This window comes from Coregonus lavaretus, assembly GCF_964263955.1.
Source record: "Coregonus lavaretus genome assembly, chromosome: 11".
In the NCBI taxonomy this organism is placed as follows: Eukaryota; Metazoa; Chordata; class Actinopteri; order Salmoniformes; family Salmonidae; genus Coregonus; species Coregonus lavaretus.
Window position 1 is genome coordinate 59,137,050 of NC_139998.1, and position 14,745 is coordinate 59,151,794.

Consider the following 14,745-nt stretch of genomic DNA (forward strand, 5'->3'; position numbering starts at 1 on the left):
ACAGGTCTGTCATCCATACTAACCCAGTGTGTTGTCTACCTACAGGTCTGTCATCCATACTAACCCAGTGTGTTGTCTACCTACAGGTCTGTCATCCATACTAACCCAGTGTGTTGTCTACCTACAGGTCTGTCATCCATACTAACCCAGTGTGTTGTCTACCTACAGGTCTGTCATCCATACTAACCCAGTGTGTTGTCTACCTACAGGTCTGTCATCCATACTAACCCAGTGTGTTGTCTACCTACAGGTCTGTCATCCATACTAACCCAGTGTGTTGTCTACCTACAGGTCTGTCATCCATACTAACCCAGTGTGTTGTCTACCTACAGGTCTGTCATCCATACTAACCCAGTGTGTTGTCTACCTACAGGTCTGTCATCCATACTAACCCAGTGTGTTGTCTACCTACATGTCTGTCATCCATACTAACCCAGTGTGTTGTCTTCCTACAGGTCTGTCATCCATACTAACCCAGTGTGTTGTCTACCTACAGGTCTGTCATCCATACTAACCCAGTGTGTTGTCTACCTACAGGTCTGTCATCCATACTAACCCAGTGTGTTGTCTACCTACAGGTCTGTCATCCATACTAACCCAGTGTGTTGTCTACCTACAGGTCTGTCATCCATACTAACCCAGTGTGTTGTCTACCTACAGGTCTGTCATCCATACTAACCCAGTGTGTTGTCTACCTACAGGTCTGTCATCCATACTAACCCAGTGTGTTGTCTACCTACAGGTCTGTCATCCATACTAACCCAGTGTGTTGTCTACCTACAGGTCTGTCATCCATACTAACCCAGTGTGTTGTCTACCTACAGGTCTGTCATCCATACTAACCCAGTGTGTTGTCTACCTACAGGTCTGTCATCCATACTAACCCAGTGTGTTGTCTACCTACAGGTCTGTCATCCATACTAACCCAGTGTGTTGTCTACCTACAGGTCTGTCATCCATACTAACCCAGTGTGTTGTATACCTACAGGTCTGTCATCCATACTAACCCAGTGTGTTGTCTACCTACAGGTCTGTCATCCATACTAACCCAGTGTGTTGTCTACCTACAGGTCTGTCATCCATACTAACCCAGTGTGTTGTCTACCTACAGGTCTGTCATCCATACTAACCCAGTGTGTTGTCTACCTACAGGTCTGTCATCCATACTAACCCAGTGTGTTGTCTACCTACAGGTCTGTCATCCATACTAACCCAGTGTGTTGTCTACCTACAGGTCTGTCATCCATACTAACCCAGTGTGTTGTCTACCTACAGGTCTGTCATCCATACTAACCCAGTGTGTTGTCTACCTACAGGTCTGTCATCCATACTAACCCAGTGTGTTGTCTACCTACAGGTCTGTCATCCATACTAACCCAGTGTGTTGTCTACCTACAGGTCTGTCATCCATACTAACCCAGTGTGTTGTCTACCTACAGGTCTGTCATCCATACTAACCCAGTGTGTTGTCTACCTACAGGTCTGTCATCCATACTAACCCAGTGTGTTGTCTACCTACAGGTCTGTCATCCATACTAACCCAGTGTGTTGTCTACCTACAGGTCTGTCATCCATACTAACCCAGTGTGTTGTCTACCTACAGGTCTGTCATCCATACTAACCCAGTGTGTTGTCTACCTACAGGTCTGTCACCCATACTAACCCAGTGTGTTGTCTACCTACAGGTCTGTCATCCATACTAACCCAGCGTGTTGTCTTCCTACAGGTCTGTCACACACCCCACGCTCTGAAAAGTTTGAGATCTCTTACGATATCAACGATGTGGAGACGTATCTGAAGTACACCAAGAGCATCAAGGAGTTCCTGGAGATGTACAATGAGGAGAAGCAGAGTGACCAGATGAAGTACGAAGACTGTGGAGGCAAGTACAGACTAGTAGAAACTAGTAGAAACTAGTACAGACTAGTACAGACTAGTATTTGGTATTTTATTAGGATCCCCATTAGCTGTTGCGAAAGCAGCAGCTACTCTTCCTGGGGTCCACACAAAACATGAATCATGACATAATACAGAACATTAATAGATAAGAACAGCTCAAGGACAGAACTACATACATTTTTTTAAAAGGCACACGTCACCTACATATCAATACATATACACAAACTATTTAGGTCAAATAGAGGAGAGGCGTTGTGCCGTGAGGTGTTGCTTTATCAGTTTTTTAAAACCAGGTTTGCTGTTTATTTGAGCAATATGAGATGGAACGGAGTTCCATGCAATAATGGCTCTACAGTGAGGGAAAAAAGTATTTGATCCCCTGCTGATTTTGTACGTTTGGCCACTGACAAAGACATGATCAGTCTATAATTTTAATGGTAGGTTTATTTGAACAGTGAGAGACAGAATAACAACAACAAAAATCCAGAAAAACGCATGTCAAAAATGTTATAAATTGATTTGCATTTTAATGAGGGAAATAAGTATTTGACCCCCTCTCAATCAGAAAGATTTCTGGTGGAGAGTTTGGAATCTGATTGATTGATTGCTTCTGGCTTCAGGTGTCTTTTATACAGGTAACGAGCTGAGATTAGGAGCACACTCTTAAAGGGAGTGCTCCTAATCTCAGCTTGTTACCTGTATAAAAGACACCTGTCCACAGAAGCAATCAATCAATCAGATTCCAAACTCTCCACCATGGCCAAGACCAAAGAGCTCTCCAAGGATGTCAGGGACAAGATTGTAGACCTACACAAGGCTGGAATGGGCTACAAGACCATCGCCAAGCAGCTTGGTGAGAAGGTGACAACAGTTGGTGCGATTATTCACAAATGGAAGAAACACAAAATAACTGTCAATCTCCCTCGGCCTGGGGCTCCATGCAGGATCTCACCTCGTGGAGTTGCAATGATCATGAGAACGGTGAGGAATCAGCCCAGAACTACACGGGAGGATCTTGTCAATGATCTCAAGGCAGCTGGGACCATAGTCACCAAGAAAACAATTGGTAACACACTACGCCGTGAAGGACTGAAATCCTGCAGCGCCCGCAAGGTCCCCCTGCTCAAGAAAGCACATATACAGGCCCGTCTGAAGTTTGCCAATGAACATCTGAATGATTCAGAGGAGAACTGGGTGAAAGTGTTGTGGTCAGATGAGACCAAAATCGAGCTCTTTGGCATCAACTCAACTCGCGTGTTTGGAGGAGGAGGAATGCTGCCTATGACCCCAAGAACACCATCCCCACCTTCAAACATGGAGGTGGAAACATTATGCTTTGGGGGTGTTTTTCTGCTAAGGGGACAGGACAACTAAACCGCATCAAAGGGACGATGGACGGGGCCATGTACCGTCAAATCTTGGGTGAGAACCTCCTTCCCTCAGCCAGGGCATTGAAAATGGGTCGTGGATGGGTATTCCAGCATGACAATGACCCAAAACACACGGCCAAGGCAACAAAGGAGTGGCTCAAGAAGAAGCACATGAAGGTCCTGGAGTGGCCTAGCCATTCTCCAGACCTTAATCCCATAGAAAATATTATATATTATTATTATATTAAAATCTGTGGAGGGAGCTGAAGGTTCGAGTTGCCAAACGTCAGCCTCGAAACCTTAATGACTTGGAGAAAATCTGCAAAGAGGAGTGGGACAAAATCCCTCCTGAGATGTGTGCAAACCTGGTGGCCAACTACAAGAAACGTCTGACCTCTGTGATTGCCAACAAGGGTTTTGCCACCAAGTACTAAGTAATGTTTTGCAGAGGGGTCAAATACTTATTTCCCTCATTAAAATGCAAATCAATTTATAAAATTTTTGACATGCGTCTTTCTGGATTTGTTTGTTGTTATTCTGTCTCTCACTGTTCAAATAAACCTACCATTAAAATTATAGACTGATCATGTCTTTGTCAGTGGGCAAACGTACAAAATCAGCAGGAGATCAAATACTTTTTTCCCTCACTGTATATACAGTGGGGAGAACAAGTATTTGATACACTGCCGATTTTGCAGGTTTTCCTACTTACAAAACATGTAGAGGTCTGTAATTTTTATCATAGGTACACTTCAACTGTGAGAGAAAAAAAAAAAATCCAGAAAATCACATTGTATGATTTTTAAGTAATTAATTTGCATTTTATTGCATGACATAAGTATTTGATACATCAGAAAAGCAGAACTTAATATTTGGTACAGAAACCTTTGTTTGCAATTACAGAGATCATACGTTTCCTGTAGGTCTTGACCAGGTTTGCACACACTGCAGCAGGGATTTTGGCCCACTCCTCCATACAGACCTTCTCCAGATCCTTCAGGTTTCGGGGCTGTCGCTGGGCAATACGGACTTTCAGCTCCCTCCAAAGATTTTCTATTGGGTTCAGGTCTGGAGACTGGCTAGGCCACTCCAGGACCTTGAGATGCTTCTTACGGAGCCACTCCTTAGTTGCCCTGGCTGTGTGTTTCGTGTCGTTGTCATGCTGGAAGACCCAGCCACGACCCATCTTCAATGCTCTTACTAAGGGAAGGAGGTTGTTGGCCAAGATCTTGCGATACATGGCCCCATCCATCCTCCCCTCAATACGGTGCAGTCGTCCTGTCCCCTTTGCAGAAAAGCATCCCCAAAGAATGATGTTTCCACCTCCATGCTTCACGGTTGGGATGGTGTTCTTGGGGTTGTACTCATCCTTCTTCTTCCTCCAAACACGGCGAGTGGAGTTTAGAGCAAAAAGCTCTATATTTGTCTCATCAGACCACATGACCTTCTCCCATTCCTCCTCTGGATCATCCAGATGGTCACTGGCAAACTTCAGACGGGCCTGGACATGCGCTGGTTTGAGCAGGGGGACCTTGCGTGCGCTGCAGGATTTTAATCCATGACGGCGTAGTGTGTTACTAATGGTTTTCTTTGAGACTGTGGTCCCAGCTCTCGTCAGGTCATCAACCAGGTCCTGCCATGTAGTTCTGGGCTGATCCCTCACCTTCCTCATGATCATTGATGCCCCACGTGGTGAGATCTTGCATGGAGCCCCAGACCGAGGGTGATTGACCGTCATCTTGAACTTCTTCCGTTTTCTGATAATTGTGCCAACAGTTGTTGCCTTCTCACCAAGCTGCTTGCCTATTGTCCTGTAGCCCATCCCAGCCTTGTGCAGGTCTACAATTTTATCCCTGATGTCCTTACACAGCTCTCTGGTCTTGGCCATTGTGGAGAGGTTGGAGACTGTTTGATTGAGTGTGTGGACAGGTGTCTTTTATACAGGTAACGAGTTCAAACCGGTGCAGTTACTACAGGTACTGAGTGGAGAACAGGAGGGCTTCTTAAAGAAAAACTAACAGGTCTGTGAGAGCCAGAATTCTTACTGGTTGGTAGGTGATCAAATACTTATGTCATGCAATAAAATGCAAATGAATTACTTAAAAATCATACAATGTGATTTTCTGGATTTTTGTTTTAGATTCAGTCTCTCACAGTTGAAGTGTACCTATGATAAAAATTACAGACCTCTACATGCTTTGTAAGTAGGAAAACCTGCAAAATCGGCAGTGTATCAAATACTTGTTCTCCCCACTGTAACACTCTACGCTTTCTTGAATTTGTTCTGGATTTGGGGACTGTGAAAAGACCCCTGGTGGCATGTCTGGTGGGGTAAGTGTGTGTGTCAGAGATGTGTGTAAGATGACTATGCAAACTATTTGGGATTTTCAACACATTCATGTTTCTTATAAAAAGAAGTGAGGCAGTCAGTCTCTCCTCAACTCTTAGCCAAGAGAGACTGGCATGCATAGTATTTATATCAGCCCTCTGATTACAATGAAGAGCAAGACGTGCCACTCTGTTCTGGGCCAGCTGCAGCTTAACTAGGTCCTGCTCTGTTCTGGGCCAGCTGCAGCTTAACTAGGTCCTGCTCTGTTCTGGGCCAGCTGCAGCTTAACTAGGTCCTGCTCTGTTCTGGGCCAGCTGCAGCTTAACTAGGTCCTGCTCTGTTCTGGGCCAGCTGCAGCTTAACTAGGTCTTTCCCTTCAGCACTCGACCACATGACTGGACAATAATCAAGATTAGACAAAACTAGAGCCTGCAGAACTTGCTTTTTGGAGTGTGGTGTCAAAAAAGCAGAGCGTCTCTTTATTACGGACAGGCCTCTCCCCATCTTTACAACCATTGAATCTATATGTTTTGACCATGATACTTTATATCACTTATCTTTGTTTCATAATACAATTTCTTCTTATTTTTGTTCAGTAAGTTTGCCAGTCAGATGTGCAGCCAGACTTATTATCCACTCCTTTTGCCCCGTCTCTTTCAACCAGACAGTTTTTCAATTCCTCATCAATCCATGGAACCTTAACAGCTCTAACAGTCAGTTTCTTAACAGGTGCATGTTTATCAATAATTGGAAGAAGCAATTTCATAAATTCATCAAGTGCAGCATCTGGATGCTCCTTATTAATCACACCAGACCAACAAATATTTTTTACATCATCCACATAAGAGTCACAGTTAAATATTTTATATGATCTCTCATACACTATTTTAGGCCCAGCTTTTGGAACTTTGGCTTTCCTGGATATAGCCACTATATTGTGATCACTGCATCCAATGGGTACGGATACAGCTTTAGAACAAAGTTCTACAGTATTAGTAAAAATGTGATCGATACATGTGGTTGATCTTGTTCCTGTAGTTTTTGTAAACACCCTGGTAGGTTGATTAATAACCTGAACCAGATTACAGGCACTGGTTACAGTAAGAAGCTTCCTCTTGAGCGGACAGCTTGATGAAAACCAGTCAATATTCAGGTCCCCAAGAAAGTAGACCTCTCTGTTTACATCACATACGCTATCAAGCATTTCACACATATTATTTAGATATTGACTGTTAGCACTTGGTGGCCTATAGCAACACCCCAAAACGAAAAAGGCTTTAGATGTGCCAGGTGAACCTGCAACCACAACACTTCAATAACACTTGACAAGATCTTCTCTAAGCATTACAGGGATATGGCTCTGAATATATACAGCAACACCTCCCCCATAAGCATTTCTGTCTCTTCTATAGATGTTATATTCTTCTATTGCTATTGCTATATCATCAAATGAATTATCTAAGTCTCAGAAATAGCTAATATATGTATGTTATCTGATGTTAGAAAGTTATTGATTTCATGAACCTTATTTCTAAGGCTACATATATTAATATGGACCCTTATCAGAGATATACATAATTTGGAAAAGAGCAAACGAAGCAAAATATCTGGCGCACAGCTTCAGGATAGTCTTCGTTGAGGAAGATATACCCTAGTACAGACTAGTAGACCCTAGTACAGACTAGTAGACCCTACTACAGACTAGTAGACCCTACTACAGACTAGTAGACCCTAGTACAGACTAGTAGACCCTAGTACAGACTAGTAGACCCTAGTACAGACTAGTAGACCCTAGTACAGACTAGTAGACCCTACTACAGACTAGTAGACCCTAGTACAGACTAGTAGACACTAGTACAGACTACTAGACCCTAGTACAGACTAGTAGACCCTAGTACAGACTAGTAGACCCTAGTACAGACTAGTAGACCCTAGTACAGACTAGTAGACCCTACTACAGACTAGTAGACCCTACTACAGACTAGTAGACCCTAGTACAGACTAGTAGACCCTAGTACAGACTAGTAGACCCTCGTACAGACTAGTAGACCCTAGTACAGACTAGTAGACCCTACTACAGACTAGTAGACACTACTACAGACTAGTAGACACTACTACAGACTAGTAGACCCTAGTACAGACTAGTAGACCCTACTACAGACTAGTAGACCCTAGTACAGACTAGTAGACCCTAGTACAGACTAGTAGACCCTAGTACAGACTAGTAGACCCTACTACAGACTACTAGACCCTAGTACAGACTAGTAGACCCTACTACAGACTAGTAGACCCTACTACAGACTAGTAGACCCTAGTACAGACTAGTAGACCCTAGTACAGACTAGTAGACCCTAGTACAGACTAGTAGACCCTACTACAGACTAGTAGACCCTAGTACAGACTAGTAGACCCTAGTACAGACTAGTAGACACTACTACAGACTAGTAGACCCTACTACAGACTAGTAGACCCTACTACAGACTAGTAGACCCTAGTACAGACTAGTAGACCCTACTACAGACTAGTAGACCCTAGTACAGACTAGTAGACCCTAGTACAGACTAGTAGACCCTAGTACAGACTAGTAGACCCTACTACAGACTAGTAGACCCTAGTACAGACTAGTAGACCCTACTACAGACTAGTAGACCCTACTACAGACTAGTAGACCCTAGTACAGACTAGTAGACACTACTACAGACTAGTAGACCCTACTACAGACTAGTAGACCCTAGTACAGACTAGTAGACCCTAGTACAGACTAGTAGACCCTAGTACAGACTAGTAGACCCTAGTACAGACTAGTAGACCCTAGTACAGACTACTAGACCCTAGTACAGACTAGTAGACCCTAGTACAGACTAGTAGACCCTAGTACAGACTAGTAGACCCTACTACAGACTAGTAGACACTAGTACAGACTAGTAGACCCTAGTACAGACTAGTAGACCCTCGTACAGACTAGTAGACCCTAGTACAGACTAGTAGACCCTAGTACAGACTAGTAGACCCTAGTACAGACTAGTAGACCCTACTACAGACTAGTAGACCCTACTACAGACTAGTAGACCCTAGTACAGACTAGTAGACCCTAGTACAGACTAGTAGACCCTCGTACAGACTAGTAGACCCTAGTACAGACTAGTAGACCCTAGTACAGACTAGTAGACCCTCGTACAGACTAGTAGACACTACTACAGACTAGTAGACCCTACTACAGACTAGTAGACCCTAGTACAGACTAGTAGACCCTAGTACAGACTAGTAGACCCTCGTACAGACTAGTAGACCCTAGTACAGACTAGTAGACCCTAGTACAGACTAGTAGACCCTAGTACAGACTAGTAGACCCTACTACAGACTAGTAGACCCTAGTACAGACTACTAGACCCTACTACAGACTAGTAGACCCTACTACAGACTAGTAGACCCTCGTACAGACTAGTAGACCCTAGTACAGACTAGTAGACCCTAGTACAGACTACTAGACCCTAGTACAGACTAGTAGACCCTAGTACAGACTAGTAGACCCTAGTACAGACTAGTAGACACTACTACAGACTAGTAGACCCTAGTACAGACTAGTAGACCCTAGTACAGACTAGTAGACCCTACTACAGACTAGTAGACCCTAGTACAGACTAGTAGACCCTCGTACAGACTAGTAGACCCTAGTACAGACTAGTAGACCCTAGTACAGACTAGTAGACCCTCGTACAGACTAGTAGACCCTAGTACAGACTAGTAGACCCTAGTACAGACTAGTAGACCCTAGTACAGACTAGTAGACCCTAGTACAGACTAGTAGACCCTACTACAGACTAGTAGACACTACTACAGACTAGTAGACCCTACTACAGACTAGTAGACCCTAGTACAGACTAGTAGACCCTACTACAGACTAGTAGACCCTACTACAGACTAGTAGACCCTAGTACAGACTAGTAGACCCTAGTACAGACTAGTAGACCCTAGTACAGACTAGTAGACCCTAGTACAGACTAGTAGACCCTAGTACAGACTAGTAGACCCTCGTACAGACTAGTAGACCCTAGTACAGACTAGTAGACCCTCGTACAGACTAGTAGACCCTAGTACAGACTAGTAGACCCTCGTACTAGTAGACCCTAGTACAGACTAGTAGACCCTAGTACAGACTAGTAGACCCTAGTACAGACTAGTAGACCCTACTACAGACTAGTAGACCCTAGTACAGACTACTAGACCCTACTACAGACTAGTAGACCCTACTACAGACTAGTAGACCCTCGTACAGACTAGTAGACCCTAGTACAGACTAGTAGACCCTAGTACAGACTAGTAGACCCTAGTACAGACTAGTAGACCCTAGTACAGACTAGTAGACCCTACTACAGACTAGTAGACCCTAGTACAGACTAGTAGACCCTACTACAGACTAGTAGACCCTAGTACAGACTAGTAGACCCTACTACAGACTAGTAGACCCTACTACAGACTACTAGACCCTAGTACAGACTACTAGACCCTAGTACAGACTAGTAGACCCTAGTACAGACTAGTAGACCCTAGTACAGACTAGTAGACCCTCGTACAGACTAGTAGACACTACTACAGACTAGTAGACCCTAGTACAGACTAGTAGACCCTACTACAGACTAGTAGACCCTAGTACAGACTAGTAGACCCTACTACAGACTAGTAGACCCTACTACAGACTAGTAGACCCTAGTACAGACTAGTAGACCCTAGTACAGACTAGTAGACACTAGTACAGACTAGTAGACCCTACTACAGACTAGTAGACACTAGTACAGACTAGTAGACCCTAGTACAGACTAGTAGACCCTCGTACAGACTAGTAGACCCTACTACAGACTAGTAGACCCTAGTACAGACTAGTAGACCCTAGTACAGACTAGTAGACCCTCGTACAGACTAGTAGACCCTACTACAGACTAGTAGACCCTACTACAGACTAGTAGACCCTAGTACAGACTAGTAGACCCTAGTACAGACTAGTAGACCCTAGTACAGACTAGTAGACCCTCGTACAGACTAGTAGACACTACTACAGACTAGTAGACCCTACTACAGACTAGTAGACCCTAGTACAGACTAGTAGACCCTCGTACAGACTAGTAGACACTACTACAGACTAGTAGACCCTAGTACAGACTAGTAGACCCTACTACAGACTAGTAGACCCTAGTACAGACTAGTAGACACTAGTACAGACTAGTAGACCCTACTACAGACTAGTAGACCCTAGTACAGACTAGTAGACCCTCGTACAGCCTAGTAGACCCTACTACAGACTAGTAGACCCTAGTACAGACTAGTAGACCCTAGTACAGACTAGTAGACCCTAGTACAGACTAGTAGACCCTAGTACAGACTAGTAGACCCTAGTACAGACTAGTAGACCCTCGTACAGACTAGTAGACCCTAGTACAGACTAGTAGACCCTAGTACAGACTAGTAGACCCTAGTACAGACTAGTAGACCCTAGTACAGACTAGTAGACCCTAGTACAGACTAGTAGACCCTACTACAGACTAGTAGACACTACTACAGACTAGTAGACCCTACTACAGACTAGTAGACCCTAGTACAGACTAGTAGACCCTACTACAGACTAGTAGACCCTACTACAGACTAGTAGACCCTAGTACAGACTAGTAGACCCTAGTACAGACTAGTAGACCCTAGTACAGACTAGTAGACCCTAGTACAGACTAGTAGACCCTCGTACAGACTAGTAGACCCTACTACAGACTAGTAGACCCTAGTACAGACTAGTAGACCCTAGTACAGACTAGTAGACCCTAGTACAGACTAGTAGACCCTACTACAGACTAGTAGACCCTACTACAGACTAGTAGACCCTACTACAGACTAGTAGACCCTAGTACAGACTAGTAGACCCTAGTACAGACTAGTAGACCCTCGTACAGACTAGTAGACACTACTACAGACTAGTAGACACTACTACAGACTAGTAGACCCTAGTACAGACTAGTAGACCCTACTACAGACTAGTAGACCCTAGTACAGACTAGTAGACACTAGTACAGACTAGTAGACCCTAGTACAGACTAGTAGACCCTAGTACAGACTAGTAGACACTACTACAGACTAGTAGACCCTAGTACAGACTAGTAGACCCTAGTACAGACTAGTAGACCCTACTACAGACTAGTAGACCCTAGTACAGACTAGTAGACCCTAGTACAGACTAGTAGACCCTAGTACAGACTAGTAGACCCTCGTACAGACTAGTAGACCCTACTACAGACTAGTAGACCCTAGTACAGACTAGTAGACCCTAGTACAGACTAGTAGACCCTCGTACAGACTAGTAGACCCTACTACAGACTAGTAGACCCTAGTACAGACTAGTAGACCCTAGTACAGACTAGTAGACCCTCGTACAGACTAGTAGACACTACTACAGACTAGTAGACCCTAGTACAGACTAGTAGACCCTACTACAGACTAGTAGACCCTAGTACAGACTAGTAGACACTAGTACAGACTAGTAGACCCTACTACAGACTAGTAGACCCTAGTACAGACTAGTAGACCCTCGTACAGCCTAGTAGACCCTACTACAGACTAGTAGACCCTAGTACAGACTAGTAGACCCTACTACAGACTAGTAGACCCTAGTACAGACTAGTAGACCCTACTACAGACTAGTAGACCCTAGTACAGACTAGTAGACCCTACTACAGACTAGTAGACCCTAGTACAGACTAGTAGACCCTAGTACAGACTAGTAGACCCTACTACAGACTAGTAGACCCTAGTACAGACTAGTAGACCCTACTACAGACTAGTAGACCCTAGTACAGACTAGTAGACACTAGTACAGACTAGTAGACCCTAGTACAGACTAGTAGACCCTAGTACAGACTAGTAGACCCTAGTACAGACTAGTAGACCCTAGTACAGACTAGTAGACCCTAGTACAGACTAGTAGACCCTACTACAGACTAGTAGACCCTAGTACAGACTAGTAGACCCTACTACAGACTAGTAGACCCTAGTACAGACTAGTAGACCCTAGTACAGACTAGTAGACACTAGTACAGACTAGTAGACCCTAGTACAGACTAGTAGACCCTACTACAGACTAGTAGACCCTACTACAGACTAGTAGACCCTACTACAGACTAGTAGACCCTAGTACAGACTAGTAGACCCTAGTACAGACTAGTAGACCCTACTACAGACTAGTAGACCCTACTACAGACTAGTAGACACTACTACAGACTAGTAGACCCTAGTACAGACTAGTAGACCCTACTACAGACTAGTAGACACTAGTACAGACTAGTAGACCCTAGTACAGACTAGTAGACCCTAGTACAGACTAGTAGACCCTAGTACAGACTAGTAGACCCTAGTACAGACTAGTAGACCCTACTACAGACTAGTAGACCCTAGTACAGACTAGTAGACCCTAGTACAGACTAGTAGACCCTAGTACAGACTAGTAGACCCTAGTACAGACTAGTAGACCCTAGTACAGACTAGTAGACCCTACTACAGACTAGTAGACCCTAGTACAGACTAGTAGACCCTACTACAGACTAGTAGACCCTAGTACAGACTAGTAGACCCTAGTACAGACTAGTAGACCCTAGTACAGACTAGTAGACCCTACTACAGACTAGTAGACCCTACTACAGACTAGTAGACCCTAGTACAGACTAGTAGACCCTAGTACAGACTAGTAGACCCTACTACAGACTAGTAGACCCTACTACAGACTAGTAGACCCTACTACAGACTAGTAGACCCTAGTACAGACTAGTAGACCCTACTACAGACTAGTAGACCCTAGTACAGACTAGTAGACCCTAGTACAGACTAGTAGACCCTACTACAGACTAGTAGACCCTAGTACAGACTAGTAGACCCTACTACAGACTAGTAGACCCTAGTACAGACTAGTAGACCCTACTACAGACTAGTAGACCCTAGTACAGACTAGTAGACCCTAGTACAGACTAGTAGACCCTAGTACAGACTAGTAGACCCTACTACAGACTAGTAGACCCTAGTACAGACTAGTAGACACTAGTACAGACTAGTAGACCCTACTACAGACTAGTAGACCCTAGTACAGACTAGTAGACCCTAGTACAGACTAGTAGACCCTAGTACAGACTAGTAGACCCTACTACAGACTAGTAGACCCTACTACAGACTAGTAGACACTAGTACAGACTAGTAGACCCTAGTACAGACTAGTAGACCCTAGTACAGACTAGTAGACCCTAGTACAGACTAGTAGACACTAGTACAGACTAGTAGACCCTACTACAGACTAGTAGACACTAGTACAGACTAGTAGACCCTACTACAGACTAGTAGACAAGAGTATACACTAGTACAGACCAGTAGACACTAGTACAGACTAGCAATACCTGCATTGTGTCCCAAAGGCACTATATTCCCTTTATAGTGCACTACTTTTGACCAGGGCACTAAATCGGGAATAGGGTGCCATTTGGGTTTCAGGTCAGAAATAGTAATGAATGGGTATGGATGGCGTGGGCATGTCAGGATGCTGTGTCTGGTGGAATAAGGTACCCTGTTGGGGTGTAGCTATGCTGTGTCTGGTGGAATAAGGTACCCTGTTGGGGTGTAGCTATGCTGTGTCTGGTGGAATAAGGTACCCTGTTGGGGTGTAGCTATGCTGTGTCTGGTGGAATAAGGTACCCTGTTGGGGTGTAGCTATGCTGTGTCTGGTGGATATCGTCTGCTCACGTGTCTGAGCTAACAGGTGTCTCTCTGTGCTTGTAGAATTCCCTGAAACGTACAAGGACCGTGGCGAGCTGGAGAGCGACGTTGGAGTGAGGAAGGCCTGCAGGTTCAAGCGGACCTGGCTGGGACCCTGCTCCGGTCTGGAGGGTCAGGATGAAACCTTCGGCTTCAAGGACGGGAAACCCTGCCTGATCGCCAAGCTCAACAGGATCGTCAACTTCAGACCAAGGGTATGTACACCTACACCTGCCCCACGCTAATCCAGTTTATAGCATTGATTAAGCTCGGTTAACGTAGAAGTAAAATCTTGCGTAATTTGGTGATTTAACTTCTGGGTCTATACCTGTTCGAAATTGAGAGTTCCAGCAAAAACAAAGTCTCTACCCTCGT

The 14,745-nt window shown here is 44.5% G+C and overlaps 1 protein-coding gene across 1 annotated transcript in view; it reads left to right on the plus strand.

The window, feature by feature from the left end:
• Positions 1-14,745, plus strand: part of atp1b1a (ATPase Na+/K+ transporting subunit beta 1a) — a 31,762-nt gene that overhangs the window by 10,419 nt on the left and 6,598 nt on the right. Inside the window, exons 3-4 of the mRNA XM_084172013.1 lie at positions 1,727-1,882; positions 14,395-14,585. Coding sequence (XP_084028139.1) covers positions 1,727-1,882; positions 14,395-14,585 — 347 coding nt within the window. The remainder of the gene's footprint in view (positions 1-1,726; positions 1,883-14,394; positions 14,586-14,745) is intronic.